Genomic DNA, 17278 nt, shown 5'->3' with positions numbered 1-17278 from the left:
AACTAAAATGTTACCTTCAGGTGTTAGTTTCGGCTCATAAGCTTTCCTTTTCTTTTGTTTTTCTTTTTTCTTCATTTTTCTAGCAACTAAAATAAACAAAGAGAAACACTGAAACTCAAGAGTGATAAAATATTTTCATTTGTATTCCTAGTTTCTGAACATTAATTAGATACTTAAACAATTACTGTAAATATAAACATATACTTTTATTTTAATTAAAAATTAGATGTTGTTAATTAGCTTATGACATGGCAAAAATGTTCTTTAAAGTCAGAACCCAACACTGAAATCAGTTTTAGAAATCCACTGGAACTGATGAATTACCCTCACTAAGGCTGGGAGGAGGAGAGTAATCTTCCATATCAGAATCTGATGGACTTCGGTTTCGGTAACGACCGCCACCCGAGCTCCTTCTTCCTTCATGTGAGTGGCCACTTCTCCTATGATCCCCAGAGCTTCTTCTATCACGCTCTTCGTATTCCCAAGCTTTATCGTCATCTTTTTTATGCCGTTTCCTAGAGGCTAGAAGCAAATCCCCATGACAAATAATTTACCTCACTTTAAAAGACTGTCAAAACTTGTACTTTACAATGAACTACATCTTCATTCTGTTGGTCTATAAAATTCTGAGCCATTCATCTATCCAGAAGATTAAATTATGGTATCAGAAGGATACTATGACTTTTAGCATTATTTAATCTAAAACTAGAGATTTTTACATGAAGTCAGCTTGCTAATAAACCAACAGGAAGATTCTGAGAATTAAAACACAGTGTACATTTCAATGAAAGGTTTCAGCACATCAGCAAGAATTATTTATAAAGTTCAAGATTAATTAAGACTTATAAAACAACTTTTATTTAGAATTTGGTTAAAAAAAAACAACCACCATTTATATTTTTTATGAGGAGAAGGGTTTGGGGAGAAAATAGTCAACTTCGAGATACTGTTACAGAATATGCGTAACCAAGTATTCCACCAATCAACAGCTAAGTTATACTTACAACTTAGCAATAAATTCCAGAGACTCTGATGACCTAACATCACAAACCTACAGAGATAGTATATATCAGAACTGCAAACACTAATACACTGAAACAGTTCTCTGACAATTGACGAGCTAACTCAAGGAAAGTTTCTAAGCTTATGCATGCTACATAAGCGTGTTTATATGTTACCTTCAAACTTCCCCCCCATCTTTCCAAAGCTTGTATGCATTCTGCTAAAATCATCAATACTGGCAGGAGACTCTGTGGCAAACAATTTCATCTGACATAGCAACTGATGTATTAAGTTGAAAATGATTCTGAGCTCTAAGAAAGGATTACATTTCAGTAAGAAAAAACGACGGTTCTGCAGCGAAAGCGAGAGGGCAGTGCAGGCAAAAAATACACACTACACGTGGTCTTCAGTGCAGGCACCACCAGTTAAAAACGGGAGGACTGATGTGTCCTCCCTTGAGATCATCACAACGGTATGTCAACAGATTGGTTTCTTGTTCCTGTGCATGTGTATGTTTATGTGCATGCATATGTGCAGCTCAGAGGGCAGCTCCGGAGTCGGTTCTCCCCTCCCACCTTTAAGTGGGTTCTGGGGTTGAACGCAGGTTGCCAGCTTGTGTGACAAGTGCCTTTTCAGGGATGAACTTGCTGGCCCCTACATCAGTTACTATAGTGACAAGTTGCTGGTGACAAAGATAAGCTCTCTAGTCTGTTGAATTTTTAAAAAACCTTTCCTTCCTCTGACTGGTTTCTTTCCTGATTCCTAACTATGATCAATACACAAATATTCAGACAAGTTTCTTGAACCCACTATGCGGCTTAGATTTAAGGCTTTCATTCTGGCTCATACACCCTATCATATTTGTGTTAGTACCACAATGTGTGGACAATAAATGTTTAAACCCCGGTAATCTTAACCTATATACAGCCATCATTACTCCTACTCATGATATGCTTTGTTTCCTAGTACTGAACTCCAATAAGGACAGAAAAGGGTAATTTGGTCTTAACTTCTTTGGGGACTGTTTTATTAGAGGAAGAGTTGTTATTAAGAACAACTGTATGTGAATGAGTATATTCAAATCTTCATAATTTCCTTCATAATTAGATGTGAATTTGGTTTGGCCATAATTAATGTGAGGAGAGGCAGGACCTCCTTCTTTTTTTTTCTTTTAATGATTTATTTATTTTTACTTTATTGTCATTGGTATTTTGCGTATATGTATGTCTGTGTATGGGTGTCAAATATCCTGGAGCTGGAGTTACAGACAGCTGTGAGCTGCCATGTGGGTGCTGGGAATTGAACCTGGGTCCTCTGGAAGAGCAGCCAGTGCTCTTAACTGCTGAGCCATCTCTTTAGCCCCCTTCTCATGTTTATGATTAGGGTATGCTCTAGAACACTGTTTCAACGAGTTGTCTCATTTATTAGAGAGAAAGTGGGAGAGAGATTCGCTGAGATGGGTAATGTGTTTATATAATACTCACTAAACATTCGGCAACATTTCAACAGTTACTGAATTGTCTACCAAATAAGGATTTGGCAACTAACAAACTTGCTCAGAAAGAAGCATGCTATAATGTCAAGTATAAGACCTTATACTTATGAACCAAAACTATACAATCTACTTTACTCTTTTCTATATTTTTATTAATTTCAATGAAATCTATATTTGACTTCAATTCTATCACTAGAAAATGCTTGATAAATCTTGTGTTATTAGAAATGATACAGTATGCTGCACTCATCAGTGTTCATAGGCCTTAGAGCATCTTCATGTCACACTCATGAAAGTTTGGGTAGTTTGGATTAAAACAGTGGAATAAACTAACCCCACAATGTGTACGACACATTACTGTTCCATGAGGTTAGCAGGGTTGCAATCCATTGGCTAGCTTGTCCTTTATTTCTCTCACTGCTTTAGAAAGAGCAGAGGAAGGAGAGGAGTGCAGTTGGGATTCACACACATAAAGTATGAATTCAGTGTTCTCTAGCTCTCTTTCCAGATTTGAGTGTGCACTCTCTCTCATATCCATTATCATCTCTCTGCCTTTCCAGGCACCAGCGACCTTATTAGTATTATTTTTTTTTTAAACAAAACTATTCATTAAGCTTTAGATTTTAGTAAACTAATTTGATTAAACTTTAGGGAAATCTTAAACTTCACAAAGTCTATCTCAAAGTAACATAATTCTTCCAACTACTGATTCTCCTGATACTTTTAAATTTTGTAGCACAGTATATTTTGATTATTGTTATGGTAAAATGACAATTTGGTTCTTTATGTCAATTACTAATTGAACATCTTTCACCAGTAGACTCTTGTTTTATATTTAATTAGATTGAAATAAACCAAGTAAAACAGTAAACTACTTTGGATATCTTTTTAAAAATCTAGGGAAAATTTCCTTTTTCTTAGCAGAGGTTCGAAGCCCAAGTTCTCTCAATAATATTAGTTTTCAATATATTTGGGCACAGCTACAATGGCATCCATGGTTTTAGAATGAAGTTTTATGCTTCCATAAAATGAGACAACATCTCTCATAACAGAAAGGGGGAAAAAAAGAATTGTGTCTACATTGATGACAAATGTGTGGGTCTACTCTTCCCTATTTTACAGTTAGTGGACATTTCTGATTATGTTATCCTTTTTCTTTTATTATTTGGTTATTTCATAATCCTTACAAACTCAGCAATGCAGGCAGTCACTATCAAGCAACTAGAGACAAGGTGAAATTTATAATGAAGCTGCAAGTAAGGAATTTAGAAATGGTGAAAGAATAGGGGAGGACAAGGAGTAGACAGACAAGTAAAAGGGAGTGAGTTTCTGGGCCACCACGCTTCCTTTCTCTTATTTTTTTCAGAGCTAACCATGTCCTTACATCACCAGAATGTTTGATTATAATTAAAAAAAAACTTTAGCCATTAATATACTGTATTATTAATACATCTCATGATAATACAAATCATAACAATCACACATGTCAGATTATCTTTGTTGAATATTTCAATTTTAAAACTGTTAAAATTTGTTCAGTATCATAGTCTACTGCTCTAGCTGAAGAGCTCACAATTTGAAAAGGATGAGTAAATGAACATTGATTAAAAACTTTGGAGGAGGTGAAGAGCTTCCATCGGCAATATACACTTAAAAATGGCAGCATGCATCTGTCCTTCCTGCCCTTGCTTGTCACACCTCAATCTACAGACACTAGGTGGAAAAGGTAGAACACACTGGTGGTCTTCCCACTTCTTTTGGTCATTATGACTAAGTCAGTTGGCACACAAGTGAAGATCTCCCATAGTCTGTTTCCACTGAATGCCGTTTAAGTCAAACAAGGTTGCTGACCCCTCTTGGCTAGGCTCAATTCTCTTGCTCCAGAAGAAGGAAGATAGGGATAAAAGAGAAGAACTTTTTCAGTGGACCAGTAGGAAGACAGGCGAGGTATAGCAAGTCTAGTGCAAAGACAGGTGATCACAGTGTTGTAGAGAGGTAGCTGTGTAGTGAAGAAGCCAGCTCTGGAAAACAGTGAAACAAGGGAGGAATTCCAGGACACAGCTGGGCAAAAAGGAGAAGCCAGGTCCAAACCACACAGATTATCCACAATGTGGCTAAGCCATTCATAATTTAGTGATAGTATGGTTTTAAATATTTCTTTATCTGGCTATCTCCTACGTGTCCTTCCAGACTCAACTCAAGTGTCACCTCTTCCAGTAAGCATTCTCCGAACCCCCACTGATATTGATGCCAATGTGCTCCCACAGCACCCTGCATTTACTATTACCATTGTACTACAATTATTAATTACATATTTCCCCCAAGAGACTGAGACTGTGAGACAGGGGGTCACATTTTTATTTGTATTTTTATTTCCAATGCCTAGTATATATCAGGAGTCCAGTACAGGTTAAATACAAATAGACACATACTTGGTGTTTTCTATTACTAATTACAGCTCATCTCAATTTTTTTCTTGGTGCCAACTGATCTCATCTTTCATATAATTTTAAAATATAAAGAAAAAAAATCTTGCTACACTAGGTTATTAAGAATTAAAGTAACTGTGCTGTTGTTAACCCCCAAATTATGTGACACATATTAATCTGCCTTTAATTCCTAAAAACAGTTAAATGATACTTACATTCAAAAGCTTCATCACTATCATTATCTTCATCTGAACTGATTTCAGCATATTTTGGCTTTTCATTAACTGTGCTACGTTTGCGTTTGTTCATTTTCACACGTTCACAAAGTGGCATGGTAGATTCAATTTCTGCCAGGAGTTCAGGGGGCAATTCTTTTAACACTGATTGATCTATACTACCTATTAATGAAAGGTGAGAAAGAAATTTAAATCTGAAGATAAAAATTTTAACCAAATTAGCACTATAAAACATCTTTTTATATTTACAAGAGAATTCTTAACCCTAAACATAAAAAATTTATACATGCATATATACTTATATAACTCCAAAAATCGACATCATTACTGTAATAACAAAATTAGTTATATAATCACTTTCCCTAAAAGGTGCTGGCGTCTCGCACATGTTGGGAGCACTGTGCCACTGACTTCCACTGTCACCTTTATGTCGTACTTTTTAAAAACTAGTCTTCACTAGGCCCAGCGCAGGCCTCCACAGCTGAAAGTAAAGCAGCTCTCAAGCACACTAGGGGAGAGGGCACTTACCACCTCCTTCTCTTCCTCTGTTTCTGACAGTGGCTATGGTGGCTAGTAAGAGCTTTAGGCATCTTTACCTGCCACTGTGTATTTGAGAAGCAAATGAATGCCTTTAACATCACAAAAAATTTCCTTGTAAGGACAAAACAGTAACATTTAATTAAATATAACAGGAGTCTGTAAAGTAGGATTGAAAAACCAAAATATTTAAAAATGTTTACAACTGAAAATAGTGAATCCAAGCCTGTTCTGATAGTTTTACATTTTCCCACGAATGAGTAATGACAGGAAAATCTATCAACAAACTATACTGAGAATCATCAACACCATGAAAACCTAGCGACATAAACATTTTTACATAGTTTCTATGAAGAAAACATTTGTTAGTATTATTTTGGCTATTTAAAAATAAAGAAGTAGCAAACACTACTTTTTCCAAGACAATTTACTCTTGATAACTAATAAAGGTGAAAATTTTACCTAACTTTACTTACCTATGAAAACCTTAGTGTGGAAGACTGGAATTGATGTCTTACATGGTAGATTTTATAAAATGGGATCAAATGTTCCTTACTGGTTTACAGCAGGGAGACATTAGCAACTTATAACCAACATTAACACTACCTCTTGTAACATTCAAATAACAGTGCTTACATAAAAAAAAAAAACAAATCATAACAAAAAAAATTGGTATCAAGACATATTTCCCAGTCTCAAGAGTCTTACATTACTTAAGATACAGAATGCAATACCAATTTTGAGAATATACCCATTACTGTTCTGAAAGTTTTATTCAGTATCGCAAAGGCTCTTCAAGACTTCTCAGTTTTCTGCTTTGCCATGGACACAGACGGTGTCTGTGTAAAAGACGCATTCTAAGTGACTGGTAGGGAAAGCACAAGACTCAACCAGGGCCTGAAATCCCCAGAGAGTGCATGGATATGGACAGCTCATGAATGCAAACTCTGAGGTTACAAAAAGTTGGCTTCACAGAAAGAATGTTGACTTTTATGTTTGAGCACTAATTTGATAAAAATAAAAACGACAGAAAACTGGGAGAAAAACTACATACTTTTGGCATGGAGGCTCGTACATTGAGTCAAATAGCACTTGAGTGAAATGTTAGTGGTTGTCAGTGTAATAAGAAAGAGGCTCTGTGCATAAGTCACATCACAAGGCAAGGTCTTAATTTAAGGGAGAGGGACACAGTAACTGTGTGTAAAGTTGCCTTAATTTTGCCTAAGAACATAGATGTCTTAAATGCTGCCAGGAAACCTAATTATTGTTCAGCATTACTAAAAAAAAAGAAAAAAAAAAAGGGATGGCAGGCTAACAGCCACTTCTCTGTGGCACTAGAAGAGTTCTCAGGGTAAACTGTGCAGGTATTCTCTCTATCTGACGGCATCGAAGCTACGGTCCTGAAAGGAACAGAGTTTCAGCAGTCTATGAACTGGTATGTCTTCTTTTCAGTTTCCTAGTAATTTTCTCATTAAAAAGGACTTTTATTTATTCACTGTGTGAATGTGCGTGCACACAAGCAGGAATATGCATGCCACAGTGTGGAGGTCAGAGGACAACTTTAGGGAGTGGGTCCTCTTCTTCCACCATTTGATTCCTGGGTATGAACTCAGGTTGTCAGATCTGGTAAAGTGCCTTTACCCATGGAGCCATTTCACCAAGCCCTTACCCAGGAATTTTCAAGTCCTGACTTAGAAGCAAGTTGCAAAATTAGTTTTATGGTTGTTCTTTCTTTCAAGTAACTATGTAGCTCTGGCTGGCCTGGAACTTGTTATGTATATCAGGTTGGTCTCCAGTTCACAAAGATCCATTTGCTTCTGCCTCCCAAGTGCCAAAGTTAAAAGTATGCACCATCTTGCCGGGAAGTTTTATGGTCCTGAGATTATTTTTAATGATTTAGGCTCTGTTTCCGAATTCCATCTCTCTCTCTCTCTCTCATATACATATATATATATATATATATATATATATATATATGTTTATATGTATAAACACCCACCTATCCCCCACACCATCTTCTGACCTGTGCATACTAGACTCTGCTAATGCAACAAATGGTGTTCAAACTTTTTAGCAATACCACTGTTGAATATTTATTCACTGAAATAAAAGAGCCACACTAAAGCTTTTTAGTTTCAGCCACTATAACCTTAAAATGCCCCCAAATAAGGGAATACAAAGAAGAGCAGATCACATTGAAAGATAGTTACAAAGACTGTTGGTACTGAAACAGCAATTATATTTTCTTATAGTCATTTACAGAAAAAGCTTGCAGGTCTCTGATCCATATCACATTATACTTAGTTTAAAATGAAACAGTGATACCTATCCTATTGGTGGAATCACTATATAATCTATAAAGTTTCGGTCATCACAAAACCATCTGTTATTTTTTGGGGGGAGTTACTGGGCACTGAAACCAGTATCTTAAGCATGTCAGGTATGTGTTCTTGTAAAATAGTTTATTTAATGAAGACAAATATTAAGGAATTAGTTGATTTGTACCACGAAAGAACACTATTATAAATGAAACAGGCAAAAGAAAAACCCAGTGTTAGCATTATAGTTTTAACTTTGATATCAACATTACAAAGATTTCATTGTTCAGTTGTCAAATTACCACATGGAAGAATGTCAGAACTTGTTTTCTGGCAAGTAATTATGTAAATGACATCATACTACTCAAGATAGAAAAGTAGGAATTAGGGTTCCTATGACCCTTTTCCTGCTATGTACATATAATGATAGTAGTGCAGTGCAGCAGGAGCATCCTAAATAACACACTGCTTACAAACAATATACACCTAAAGACATTTTAAAAGTGTATTAGATGAACTCAGTAAAAGTGGATTGGCTGCATTCTTGTATATAAAGTATAGTTGTTATTACAACATTCATTTGTTCCTTATAACTGTACAAAGCAGAAGAAAGCTTGTTTCTCAGTTTTCAAAAATGAACATATCAAGCTTTGAAAGGTTATTTTTCAAAGTTTGGATTCCACTATTTCCAGTACTATAATTTATATAATGTAAGTTTAAATGAGAACTTCAAAAAATTGAAACACGAGAAGCCAGAGTATTTGGTGGGAAAGGTAGGAAGGCCCATATTTAGAATACCCATTTTATTTATAGTACTCTATCAAGTAAGGATTTATTGCTTGATATCTGCATAGACTCTTCAGCAAGGCCACATTAATTTTTTTAGAATAAGGGAATTTAGTATGTTAAAGATCATTTCTTTTACAAATAGAAGAAAGTTTTTATGAGAGTTATTTGCTAACCCTCTCTGTCATCAAATATGTGATGGCTAATCATGATTATCAATCAACTTGACAAGATCTAGAATCAGCTATGAGATAAGCCTCTGGGCACACCAGTGAGGAATTATTTAGGTTAGGTTAGCTTCTGGTCAAACCTACTTGGCGGACTAAATGTGAGAAGGGCATCCCCGGGCTTAAGCCCTGAACGACGACACAAAAGGCAACGGCTAGGTGAGCACCAGCATCCGGCGCTCTCTCATCCTGAAGGCTACAGTGTGAGTGGATGCTTCAGTTTGTGCTGTGCTGACTTCTCTGCCATGATGGACTCGAACTAAGCCTAACCCTCTTCCCTCTTAAGTGGGTTTGGTCACAGCATTTTATCACAGCAACGGAAGAATAACTAAGACATATAAGATGCCTATTTCTACATGTCTGAGAACCCTACAGAAACTACGTTGTGGGGTGACTTGAAATACAAAATGGTTAAGTAGTAAAATACACCTTCAGTATATGTTCATCTCTCTCACTGCAGTACTAAACTGACCCTATAGTCTCAGCTACCCTGGAGCAAACACCACACAGAGCTCAATCTCCAGATTAATCCATTTAATTTGTATGAAAAAAGTTTCTACTGAATGAATCTCTTTACATTAATAACTACTGCATATAATTTGAATAACATTTCTACAAATGGAAATCATAGGCACAAAATTTCAAAATACTCTTCTCAAATCACACCTAACTAGTAGTTACAAACGAGAATCATTTCTATAATAAATATTTTCCCAACACTTTCTAAAGTCTTTATGTGAGATTTCTGAAATGTGCATCATAAAACTGCTATAACAAAACAAAATTCTATGTGGTATTATTAAAAATTCTTGAATAGTATGTCTTCTTTTCTATTGTAAAGAAGACAGAACAATATTCTCCAGTTCAAGAATTCAGACTATGCTACAAACTCATTCAGAAACGTCATTCTCCATAGAAGCTGAGCAAAGCACAGCTCAACTAGATGAGATTGGTAAGGGTGGGTAAAGAACGGCAAACAACACATTTTAAAGGCAGCACTTAGTAGTTCAATGACTACAAAAGGTAAAGGAGATGCTAAGTACTTCTACTAAGAACTGCTATCATCAGGCCAAGGAACACTGATTACATCACTGGCAGCTGTTAGAACTAGTAGATATGTTCCAGACTCCTACCCAGTAACTCAGTTTTTAGAAGAAGACAGCTCAGTGGACAAAGCTCTTGCCAAGTGTGAGGCCATACTCACGTCCTCAGCACCCATGTAAGAAGAGCCAGGTGGGAATGGAGGCTCACCTATCACACTAGGGCTTAGGAGGCAGACTGGCTAGCCAAACTAGTGCGATAGGTGAGCAAATTTCAGCTTCAGTGAGAAACCATGCATCAGGAAAGAAAATGAGGATTCATTACAGAAGACACTTGGCTTTAACCCCTGACACCCACACCAAAGTGCCCACACATGTGGACATGCACATAACAACCCACATACACCAAAAAAAAAAAAAAAAAAAAAAAAAAAGCTGATCACACAAATCGTAAGGGATATTTTTGGAGGCACTAAATCAAGTAATGGAGAAAAAAGTAGTTGGAAGAAAGTAGAAGGAAGAGAAAAAAAGGAACATTTTGTAACCTCCCCTTTTGAAAATAGGTTTGTTTTTTTTTAAAGATCTAAAATTTTTGTTTTGTTCTTATGTGTGTTTTGCCTTCACATTTATCTGTGCACCATGTACATGCCTGATGCCTGTAGGTCCAGAAGAGGGCAGCAGATTCCCTGGAGCTGGAGTTAGGGACGGTTGGTTGTGAGCCACCACGTGGGTGCTAGGAGTTGAACCTGGGCACTCTGGAAGCGCAGTCAGTGCTCTTAGCTATGGATCCATCTCCCCAGCCCTCAGTGAAGATTTTCTGAGATACTTCTGAGTATCTATATGTTGGTAATTACTGATATTAAATTGTTAAGGGCTACGTAAAGCATGTTAGTTATCATGCCACTCTTAAAGGATCATTTTATTATTTAATATTTTATTTGTAGATATGCTATATATATTATTCTGATAAAACAAATATTTTTGGTTTTTTATATACTGATACAAATATAAGACAGTAAAGGTTCTCTGTATCACAGGGACAAAGAGATAATGTTGGAAGGAAACAGGAAAGACATGGAACCTGTTGTGTAATGACTACAAGTCAAAACAAGGCTGAGGAGACGTGAACACACGGAATATGACTAGGTTTCTTTTGTATTGTAACAGAAGTTAGGCAGCCGGAAGGGCAAAGAAAGTTAATACAAAGTTTAGAGAACAAGAATCTGGAAATTAAGAAGCTCTTGTTATAGATAGAGTTTGTGAGAATGTAGTTTGTTTTTCTCTGTGTAGATCTGGCTGTCCTGGAACTTGCTCTGTAGACCAGGCTGGTGGCAAACTCAGATCCACCTGCCTTCTGTCTCCCAGATGCTGAGATTAAAGGGATGTGCCATCAATGCCTGGCTTTTCAGTATATACTTTTAATCTCTACACAACAGCCTTTTCTGAATATTAACAGCAACATAGTCCCAATTGATTTATTAGGCACTTATTATGTATGAAATAATATGCTAGATACTAGGGCTACATACATATTACCTCAGTGGTCAAATATAACAATATCAGTTTACATTCAATACACTCATATAAAAATTAAATTATGTCAGTAACCTAAATTAATTTATACTGCTCTGTACTTCGAAAATTTATTGGCCTAAAGCATATTCAAAGAACTTAAAATTATCCTGAAGAGTGAGTATTAACTATATAAACATTAAAGTAAAAACATTTGAGGGTAGATTTTTTATGGCTTTTTCAACAAAGGAAAAGTTACTAAGAATTTTTGTGCTAGGACAAAATTAAGTGTAAAAGTATCCCAGCAATATTCAGACTAATTCTTTTACCTAACTGTGTTTCAACTAAAAAGAATAAGAAAATACACAATTGTGTAATTGTGTCAGCTTAGTAACAGAGATCTAAAATGTGTATAAAAATAAATGTCACTAAAAACAAAACAATAGATGTGGATTCTGAGCTATAACCCACACTCCCCAATCTAATGTATTGTCTGGAAATAAATCTGAGGATCAAAAGATATTTTTATCAAAACCCTGGCTAGGTATAGGTTGTGGTGTACACCTTTAATCACAGCACTTGGGGTGAAGTAGATCTCTGTGAGTTTGAGACCAGCCTGGTATACAAAGTGGATTCCAGGACAGTCAGAGCTACATAGTGAGACTGTCTCAGGAAACAAAATATCCCCCCAAATTCTGCATATTATAATTGCAGATCTATTAATATATGTGCATATATATACAAATATCCTCATATCTAGACATGTACTACTAATAGGTAGACAATCTATTTACTTATTAATATGACCATATCAAGCATATACTTATAAGAAACATGAATTAGCATTAAAGAAAGATGTGTAAAAACAATGCAAAATAACAGCTATTAACAATTTGGAGTTTGTAGCCTTTGCCTCCTGAGCCTTCTCATTCGCCCAATAATATACTATTTTTGGGGCTGGAAAGATGGCTCAGAGGTTAAGAGCACTGCTTGCTCTTCCAAAGGTCCTGAGTTCAATTCCCAGCAACCACATGGTGGCTCATAACCATCTGTAATGAGATGCCCTCTTCTGGCTTGCAGGGATATGTGCAAACAGAACACTGTATACATAATAAATAAATCTTTAAAAAAAATATACTATTTTTGCTGGTTTTGTGTTTTGAAACAGGGTCTCACTATGGAGTCTTGGCTATTCTAGAACTCACTCCGTGTATCAGGCTGGCCTACAGCTGACAGAGACTCTCCTGCCTGTCTCTTCCTCTCTGTTCAGGATCTCATGTCTAGCTCTGGCTGGCCAGAAACTCCCTATATAGACCAGGCTGGCTTACAGCTTGCTCAGATCCTCCTGCCTTTGCTGCCCAGGTGCAGAACGCTGGGACACAGGCTTGCACCATCACACCCACCTCTACACATCTCTTACTTAATGTTCTTTAGCAGTTGTAAAAGACTTTGTTAAAATAGAGCTTAAAGGGCAAGGCAGCTGACACTTTCCACCTTTCTACTTCCTCTATTAAAATTACATAACATATTCTTATTTTTAAATTTAATTTATTTTTATTATGTGTGCTTGTGAGTGCGCATGCCCATGATGTATGTATATTCCTGGAATCCCTGGGGCAGTATTCATGGAAAGAAGGTGAGGACAATTTGTGGACTTGGTTCTCTCCTTCCACATGTAGACTCTGGGACTTGGAGAACTTGTAGAACTCAGGCTGCCAGGCTGTGTAGCAAGCGCCTTTATCCTCTCGGCCTTTTCACTAGCTTTTGTTTGTTTGCTTTGTTTTTTCAAACAGTGGACCTGGCTGGCCTGGAACTCACTGTAGACCAAGCTGGCCTCGAGCTCACAGATATCTGCCTGCTTCTGTCTCCTGAGTGCTGGGATTACAGGTATGCGCCACCATGCTCAGTCCCCAAACTATATTCTCTGTAAATACAAGCTGTCCCAAAACATTCACTGAGAATTAATGAAAATCTTCATTTAGCTGGGCATGATGGTGCACGCCTTTAACCCCAACAACTGGGAGACATTCGCAGATGGGTCTCTGAATTCCAGGACAGCCAGGGATACACAGAGAAACCCTGTCTGCAAAATAAACAAAACAAAAACAAAAACTCCAACCAACCAACCAACCAACCAAAACAAACAGCCCCAAACCAACAGCAAACCCTATCAAACAAACTTCATTTAAAAGAAACAATCCTTGTGCCAGTCACATATTCTATACCTCTTCGAATTATTTTAAGAAGCAATTGCAGAAGGACACATTCAAGTTAAACAATAAACACCACCTATTAATTTATAGTTCTGATTGCCCTAACAAGCCTAGAAGGGCACAAGTAGTAGCGATTCAGAAAGTAATCTTCATTTTTGAGAAATAAAACAGTAGCAAAAAAGTGAATGTTTGATACAAACCATGTAAAAGTAAAAACACATTAGCCACAAATCACTTTGAATGAAGAGATTTTTATAATACTATTTCCCTTGGTAGACAGCTATAACAGTACACTATGAATAGTAATAATTACAGTTTCTGTTTCTACTATACTGCAGTGTTACACAGTTGAACTTTCTGTGATGATACAAATTTTCTCTATCTGTGCTGAACAATACAGTAGTCAAAAGCCACACCTGACTACTGAAAAACAAATTTTGATATTTAATTTATGTTAATTTCAACTTAAATAGCCAAAAGGCTACTGACTACCATACTGCACAGTAATTCTAGATTTAATGTATCTGTTTATAAGTATAAATTTAAAGTTTTAAGTGATGGTCACAGAATGAAAACCTAAAGTCAAACAAACGCTTTGCTCTGCTGCCTTAAGAACTACATTTTATTTAGATTGTATTATCAGATGAAACATAGGTTAAGTAGGTCTTGCCACATGGCACCATTAAAAAACAAACGATATATTAAACGCAGGTATACAAAGGAATACAAGATTGTATTTTTTTTCATAAACCGCAATTATATTCTCAGCACTCAATTTCAGTCAAGTAACTAGAGAATTTAATTCAGCAACCATGCAAAAATAACACCAGCTTTACCGCCACAAAACAATTTAAACCAGTTTAAGAAAGAAGCGCCATTCCCTACCTTTTTATATTTTTAAGTTACAAAATCAATTTCCCTAACTATTTTCCCCAGAAAAAAAACTTTTAAGTAACTTTATAAATAATAAAAATTCTAATGATTCATCAATAATTAAATCATAAAGTCTGTAAGGAAGTAATGTCTGACAATTAAAAATTATAAAACTTGCTCTTGCATACCATATACACCTTTACCAAGATGTTAGAAATTAAGTACTGCATTGTATAGTGTATCTCTATAGCCAAGGTATCTTTTTAGCACTAAGTATGTCTACTGTAACACATCATTCACTTGATTAACCAGTAATTTTCAGAAATACTTGAAATAACAGAGAAAGAACGTCTTTCTATACCCAGACAGAAGTAAAATTCATGACTGCCATGACTCGTTCAAGTACAGGAGTGGGAGAAAAGTTTACTAAAAAATTTAATCTATATTCCTGAAAATAACTCACTGTTTTCTCACATACAGGTTGCATTTTCATGTAGCAGCTTTTTTAGTTTTATAGATTTCCATTGCTTATATTTAGCAAACTGAAGGAATACAGCGGCAGTGGAAGTACTCTTACCTTTATTTGACTTGGATGGCTTATTCTTGATAGACTTAAGGGAACTTCTTGCTTTATCCTCTCTATCTTTAATTAGCTTCTGGACATCATCCAGCGACAGTTTTTGCAGAACAACTACAGGCTTAGCGCCTTTGTTTAGATCTTCAACTAATCCCATTTTTTCTACTTTGTCTTTCTGCTCTCCTCTCATGTCCATTTTCTTAGTTTCCTGAGTAATATTGCCATCTTTATCCCTCTTGAGTTTTGGAATGACAAAATTTTTCAATGCACCAGACCTGCCCCCCAACAAATAGCTTGGAAATTCGGCCTTATTGTCAGTGTGCGCTTTATTACTGTCTGCTTTGCTTCTGTTACCCTCTGTCCTTTTGTCATCCTTACTATTTGGTGACTTAAAACCAGGTCTGGATTTGTTAGTATCTCCTTGTCTTACACGAGGACTGTCTGGTCTTGATTTTTGTTCCCCAGAAGAAGGTCTGTCCCGTGAGTCCCCTGATTCATGCCTGTGTTTTCTTTCTAACTTTTCAGGTTTTGAACCATCAGATTTAATGCTATGTTCATTTCTGCTAGAAGATCTCAATGTTTCTGGTCTTCGAACCCTTGACTGATCCCCCCGATGTCGTTCTGACTCACCCCTGTCATCTGATTTTTGTTTACTATCATGGTCACGTCTTAGTGACTCAGATCGCCCATCAGGTCTTTGCTTTAAGGCTTCAGCTCTTTCTGATTTTAAGCGAGGTGAGTCAGATTTGATATCCTGTTTATGCTTAGACACATCGGGCTTTTTCTCTGTTGATGGCTTTCCAGCATCCCTCCTATTTTCATGCCTGTGTTTTGGGGTTTCAGGCCGGCCTTCACTTTTTTGCTTTGGAGTTTCAGGCCGGCCTTCACCCTTTTGCTTTGGAGTCTCAGGTCGTCCCTCACCCTTCTGTTTTGGGGTTTCAGGTCGACCTTCACCCTTTTGCTTTGGAGTTTCAGGCCGGCATTCAGCTTTCTGCTTTGGGGTTTCAGGTCTTGATCTTGTTGTTTCTGACCTGGTATTGTTTTGTTTGTTCTCATTTGGTTTTGTGTCGCATAGTCTATTTTCATTCTGTTTAGGCTCAACTACAGCCTCGTTTTGTTTGGAGTCTGTCGTTCTGTTCTCACTCTGTTTAAGTTCTTCTGTTTGGGTCTCAGTTTTAGTTTCTAACTTACTTTCATTTGACTTGGTCTCCACCAGTTGGTTTTCATTTGGTTTAGATTCTGACAACCTACTTTCATTTTGTTTCATTTCACTTTTTGAGAGCTCAGCATCAGACTTTTTTTTAGGTGTCTCAGGATGATTTTCTGGTATAGACTTAAGACTTCCAATAACATCTTCCTGAAGAACAGGAATGGGTGCATCATTACACTGTTTGATTTCTTCAGGCTTTTTTATGGAGTCTGAATCCTGAGTTATAGAAGCCTGAGAGTCCACTCTTCCTGCCTGATGAAGATCAATGCTAACCATTAATGCTGGCCTTGACCCATTTCCCGTAGAACCCGTCTCCTGAGAAGCTGGTCTATTACCTCCTGGAGCACCCCCAGCCTCCTGTGGGTAAGAATCTTGTTTCCTTTTTTTCAAAGGTTTATCTGAAATTTAAAGATAAATATCCAATATCAGTAACAGACACATTCTTATCTTACTAAAAACAAAATAATTTTTAAAAAAAGCATGAATGATTACTACGATTTGAGGAGATCTGTATGCTTACTGAACTTCAATAATTAATAGATTATATCAAAAATAATTCAGTAGCATTTTGAGTATGTAAGTATAAGAATACAAAAGGATAGAACTTGTAATACACACATGAATTTATGTTTATATATAAAAGACCCAAGTTGTTTTATAAGACTAGCTATAAATCATATATTTTCACTTATGATCATTTTATTGTTAAAACAAGAGTTCTAAATCTGCTAAATACAATTGGAAACACAATCTTTTTCTACTACTACATGTAAGACATAAAAAACAGAAAAGAATAAAACTAAAATGTAGATGTAGTTATGTC

At 36.4% G+C, this 17278-nt stretch overlaps 1 protein-coding gene across 3 annotated transcripts in view; it reads right to left on the bottom strand.

Annotated features, from left to right (window-relative positions):
- Positions 1-17278, bottom strand: part of Nipbl (NIPBL cohesin loading factor) — a 148076-nt gene that overhangs the window by 38218 nt on the left and 92580 nt on the right. For all 3 annotated transcript variants that reach the window (XM_059276117.1, XM_059276116.1, XM_059276118.1), the window contains 4 exons: positions 15246-16853; positions 5142-5324; positions 325-522; positions 15-86 (listed from right to left, as the gene is read on the bottom strand). In XM_059276117.1, the coding sequence (XP_059132100.1) occupies positions 15-86; positions 325-522; positions 5142-5324; positions 15246-16853 (2061 nt within the window). The remainder of the gene's footprint in view (positions 1-14; positions 87-324; positions 523-5141; positions 5325-15245; positions 16854-17278) is intronic.

This window comes from Peromyscus eremicus, chromosome 11 (genome assembly GCF_949786415.1).
Source record: "Peromyscus eremicus chromosome 11, PerEre_H2_v1, whole genome shotgun sequence".
NCBI classification, from domain to species: Eukaryota; Metazoa; Chordata; class Mammalia; order Rodentia; family Cricetidae; genus Peromyscus; species Peromyscus eremicus.
The sequence above is the reverse complement of the archived record's forward strand: the minus strand, read 5'-3'. Positions and strand labels throughout refer to the sequence as shown.